Source organism: Vigna umbellata, chromosome 8, assembly GCF_029865625.1.
Source record: "Vigna umbellata cultivar VRB3 chromosome 8, Vumbellata_1.0, whole genome shotgun sequence".
NCBI lineage: Eukaryota > Viridiplantae > Streptophyta > Magnoliopsida > Fabales > Fabaceae > Vigna > Vigna umbellata.
In genome coordinates this window covers 26,909,589-26,914,998 of record NC_142172.1, presented here as the reverse complement: position 1 = coordinate 26,914,998, position 5,410 = coordinate 26,909,589, and the positions used below count along the sequence as shown (strand labels likewise).

General features: G+C 30.3%; 1 protein-coding gene across 1 annotated transcript; it reads right to left on the bottom strand.

Annotated features, from left to right (window-relative positions):
- Positions 1 to 348: 348 nt before the first annotated feature.
- On the bottom strand, positions 349 to 4,153 carry RRF (ribosome recycling factor, chloroplast precursor). The gene is made up of 9 exons (XM_047316774.2): positions 3,783 to 4,153; positions 3,608 to 3,703; positions 2,686 to 2,783; positions 2,248 to 2,359; positions 1,629 to 1,670; positions 1,159 to 1,215; positions 982 to 1,032; positions 751 to 807; positions 349 to 581 (listed from the first exon to the last, which is right to left on the bottom strand). The coding sequence occupies exons 1-9, from the start codon at positions 4,050 to 4,052 to the stop codon at positions 564 to 566; spliced, it is 801 nt and encodes a 266-aa protein (XP_047172730.1). The 5' UTR covers positions 4,053 to 4,153; the 3' UTR covers positions 349 to 563.
- Positions 4,154 to 5,410: the final 1,257 nt, after the last annotated feature.

The following is a 5,410-nucleotide window of genomic DNA, read 5'->3' as shown; positions in this document are numbered from 1 at the left end:
TATTATAAAATAAAATAGAACTTTAACATAATCTTACAAAACCACTTATAAGGTTAGATTTATATTTATCCTTATAAGTGGCTTGTTCGTTGTAATTTTGATGTTGTTAGGAGATATTCTACTATGTATTTCCACGCAATTGCTTACGTGCACGCATTAACATAATCCATTATATGATTCTTTATTATCAGTTTTAATTTATTCGACTATGTAAGTCATTCAAGAACATAATCATTTAAACTTGAAGTTATCACAAACGAATTTGACGATGAATTTACTTGATTTCTATATCTACAATCATAAACCTGCAAGAGTCTGCAAGTAGATTCAAGAGTTTCACAATCATGATTCCTTGAGGGTCAAATTTCAATTATGTAAAATAAGTCCAATTTACAGGCACGAACTTACTTTTTCAATTCTAAAAAAAAAACATGTTTAGTTCAAAAGTTTGTCCTCTATAAAACCAATCAACATATGCATTAATTATCCAACCCTTGAACGAAGTAGATACAAAATTTGACCTTGTTTAGATAGAACTCAGCATTACTTTTTGTATCAAAGCATCAAACTGTCAGCAACTCCTGAAATAATGGGAGAAGTTACTTGTCAAATCCCAAATAATTAAATAAAAATCAGGAAGTATAGAATAAAATTTGGAAACAGTTAACATCAAAGATGGATAAAATATCATATAATGAGGAAAAGTCATAAGCTATTAAAACACATCAGTTAAGCAGAAATATATAGTACCTTTTCTTTCTGTTTGAGGATGGTATCAACTTTCTTTATATAATCATCTGTCAGCTTCTACATAACAAAATAATTACCGTGAGGAAAATAAAGGAAACTAGACTATTCTAGTATTTTTATTTGAAATGATTGCTATTATTTTCCCAACAAAAATACAAAAGGGAGATGGACATTGGAATTTTAAAATGGAGTAAAAATAGATAGAAACCTAACTAATTGCTCTGAAGTTACCTGCAAATCACTTGATAGATCCTTCACATTATCTTCAGAGAGTTTTTTCTCCTATCAGATAATTCCAAAAAAAATGAATAATACAAGAAATCTCACAGTCTGAAAAGGAGAGAAATGAACCACAACGCTAGAAATCAATCACTGGAGCGAGTTAAGGTGTAATTAGAGGGTTCAAACCTTCTCAAGTTTATCATAAGCTTTCAATGCATCTCTTCTTATATTTCTCAAAGCCACCTACCAAAAAAAAAATGAAAATACACAATCATTCTAAAGGAAATTACAAATAGGTGCAATGTAGTCAAAATATTCTTGTTTATTCTAGAAGCATTCAAGATATATAGTTATTTCATCAATGACTTTCATAGGAATATCACTATACAATAACCAAACAGTATGTACACTTCACAGGTTAGTAAGATTGATCATTCAGGTCATTAACTCTTATTCTTCACCAGATTACAACCACAAGTTTCAGAATAGACGGAAAAGGAAACGAAATTTGGTATTTACATTTCAACAATTGGTTGATGTTTGTTCGTTCTTAACGATAAAAGATGTTTTATCCTTTTAAGGAAAGTAAATCCTCAAATTGCCAATAAACAAAGGCGAAACAATTATCACAAATGTAAATTATTTAGAAAACATACCTTCCCTTCTTCAGCTTGTTTAGCCACTACTTTCGATAGTTCCTATAAACAAAAGCAAAATTAGATTAAACGATAGCTTACAAGCTTGTCTGTTTAAGATTGAACAAAAAAAGTGAATCTATCGTAAAGGTTTTCTTTTCCAGAAGTATATTACTTTTGACCTCTACAAAACTTATACACCTTTAGGGGAAAAAATAACAAAACAAAAACAGACCCTAAATAAACTATTTAAGATCATCAGATGACAACATGAAATCAACATATTCATCCAGACCCTAAAACATTCACTAGAATTTATGTATAGAAGGACCTTTATAAAAAAATATGGTAGAATTTCATAAAGGAAATAAATTGATAACTAAAACAATTCTATTGCAATTATGACCAGCAATATACTAAGTCAACTTTTTTCCTGTAGAGATCAGTTTTGTCATGGGTCATGAATGTATACTATGTCATTTTTTCTAATAGCTAAATAAGAAATTAGAACCAATTAGGAATAAACATACAGTCAGTGAGTGTAAGAATATAATTTACAGAGAAAGAATATGAGAGGTCAAAAGGAATCTCATAAAAGAGTGAACCTAGACACAGCAGCATCAATGGAACTGGAAAATACCTTCCTCCTTTCAGATGTCAACTGTGGGATGCTCAATCTAATTAATTCTCCATCATTATTTGGAGTCATACCAAGATCAGAGCTAACTATTGCTTTCTCAATAGCCTTCAAGCTAAAAAAATATACAAATAATCAGAAATTTGCTAAGTAATACTCTACACACAGGATATCATATCAACATCTTCAATAACAGTTTTAAAACTTGTTTTATGACATGTTAATGAAGAATGCCTCAGATGGGTTACATACACTCTCAATCAATGAGTAATATATAACAACTAAGGGAGAGTGCAAACGAAGTAAGCCATATGGACAATCGCAAGTATGCCATACACGAAGTAGAATGAAATTATAAAATAATAAGCTCGAATAAGATAGTTTTGATGTTTGTTATCTATTTCAACCCTCTGGCATGCCATGTGTTAGTGCATAATATACCTTGATTTGTCATATGGCTGTACCAAAAGAGAACTCGCGTCAGGAGTGCTAATTTGAGCAATGCTCTTCAAACTAACTGGAGTTCCATAGTATTCCACCTAAAAACACGTTATGAAACAGCTCATCTACTGGGGAAAAACTCTCTAGAAAATGAAAGCAATACATTTCATTACTTTTTATTCAACATTTAGTTAACAGGTGAGTACAGCATACTAACTCTCATCATTTTGTAACTAGATATGATCAGGCAAGCTATCCTAGTTGCACCAAATCAAAAGTTGAGAATATACATTTGATGGGGCAGTTTCCTGTGCCAACCGGAGGCTTCTTGGTACTATTAGCATGACTAAAGAGTTATGTGATAATCAGACCAGACATGGAGTAAATGAAAAAATGTCAACCAATCCAAATCAACCGCACAAAATATGTAATAGCAAAAGCTGATAGATAACATAGACTTTCATGCAAGGAAAAGTAATCATGTCAAACAAACCGAAATCACTGAGCATTAACTTCAATCATCGTTACAGAACGGTATACCGTACAATCTTAAGAAAGCAAAGACAGTTTGAAATTAGATAACCCTTCTCCTTCGCAATCATTAAAATGAAAGAGTTCATACGATTAACAAGGGAATCGGTTGAATCATAAAACCAAATGCTTAAGGAAGCAGTACATTAAGTGATACGGGTCTAATTGGTTAAATAAATTTCTTAATAAGTACTTATAAGTTATATCAGCAAAAAATCAAAGACAAAATAAACTTCTACCAGAAACTAAAATGATCTTATGCGTAAGTTAAAAATAATGTTTTAGAAAAAAGTATCGGGACAAAATTTCTGCAAAATTAGTTTATACATAAATATATTTTAATTTTAAGGTGGGTGGGAATAAAAAGAGTGAGAAAGAGTTTGAAGCATACCTCAATCTTGTCAAGCATGGCAGGGTTTGCTCTCCCTGTTCTTATGGAGTTGAAATTTGTTCGGACATTATCAATAGTCCTCTCCATCCTGCTTTTCTGAGAGAGGGAAATGGATAGCGAGAGATTAAAGAAGTGAAGGATGGCAAAAGAAAGAGAAGATTGTTCAGAAACTAACAGCATCATTCTCAATTGCTTCCTTTTCCGCTTCTATTTCTTCAATAGTAGCAGCCCTGATAAGTGGCGTTCTCCTATGCGATAACCCTTTGGAAATGAGGGGTGTTGGAGAAAGAGAGAAGCCAAGAGGGAGCTTGAGAGTGGCATAGCTTGCAGAAGAGGAGAAGGAGCGTTTGACGGCGTCAAAGGAATGGGGAACGGAGAGAAGGGCTCTGGGAGGGTTTCGGAAGAGTGAGCGGACACAGGTTGTCGGAGAGAAAGAGGTTGCCATGAGAGAGAGACAGACACACCCTACGCCTTGTGTTGATGTCGTTGTGGATAACAACTTTCTCTGCTCTTTTCAACACATTCTTCGCCTTCGCCTAAATTGCTAAGGTAATTTCATGTCATTTTCTTCACATGTGATTACAGTGTCAGCATATGATATAACAACCTTACTTATAATATACTAGTGAACATTTATTTTTATAATTTTATTGTATGTAATTTTTATTTATTATATAAGTAATTTTTAATTACAAAATGTTAAGTTTGAAAAGATAGTCAAATCAAAATGGTTAAATTTAAATAAATGCACTTAAAAGATAATATTGATCAAATAATTATTTTAATTTTAAAAATTTATTTAAAAGATAAAATTAGAAAATAAATGTAGACACCAACATAAAATGAAATAATATTTATATAATGAAATATAAAAATATAGTAAAAATATCATATTATTAATAATTTTATTTTATATCTTTTATTGTGAGTTAAGCTAGATTCATATCATTTAAAAGTTATAACTTTCTTGTGATTGTGTCTTACTCTAGAATGTACTTTGAGATTTTTAGTTAAATTTATTGAAGTTCTATTGTCATTGAGAATGAGAATGTTACTCTTATGGAAGTTGTACTCCTTTAATTGATTCTTGAATCAAAGGATATGAGAACAACAATTGGTAATTATTATGTATTATGCTTTAATAGACTAGTTGTACCTTGCTTTTTATTATATTATAATACTAAGTTTTCTCTAATAAAGTGACATCTATTGTCAGTATTTTTTCTTTCAATGTATTCTATCATAAATAAATTTCTCACTTCTTATAGTAGAGACAAATATTATGTTAGCAAAAGAAGAAGATGATGAAGATAATTATTCAAGAGTAACTAATTGTAAAAACAAGTTCAAGAACTTAAAATGAGGATAAAAGATACTAGAAAATTTGTATTTTGTTTATGTATTAGATTAGGCCTTTGTAATAAGTCATATATTAGTGAATAAATTGTTTGTAGGACTTAACTTAGAGTGTCACAAAGCAGCATGCACAAAATTTACCCAGGAAAGATTTTATATATTCAAAATTTTTTGTAATAATCGATTAACACTAATCATAATCAATTATTTAATTGAAATCAATTTTTTTAGAAGAGTCTCTATGATGATTGATTATCACGGTTGGTAATCAATTATCATAGTGAAAAAATGTTTTTAGAAATTTTTTTGCGATAATCTATTATTTCTTTAAGTAATTAATTATCAGTGGTAGTTGTGACTTGGCTCTTTAGATTCTTGACCTAATTTTCAAATAAGAAGTTTATATATTTTTGTGGAGACTTATTTTGAAAAAAAACTTTTCATTTA

What these genes read in the sequence shown, in the direction of transcription:
- RRF (XM_047316774.2), bottom strand. Translation starts at nt 4,052, where the DNA reads ATGGCAACCTCTTTCTCTCCGACAACCTGTGTCCGCTCACTCTTCCGA. An exon ending in AAGCAATTGAGAATGATGCT is followed by an intron (nt 3,704 to 3,782) that starts GTTAGTTTCTGA and finishes TCCCTCTCTCAG; the next exon opens with AAAAGCAGGATGGAGAGGAC. An exon ending in AACAAGCTGAAGAAGGGAAG is followed by an intron (nt 1,216 to 1,628) that starts GTATGTTTTCTA and finishes TTTTTTTGGTAG; the next exon opens with GTGGCTTTGAGAAATATAAG.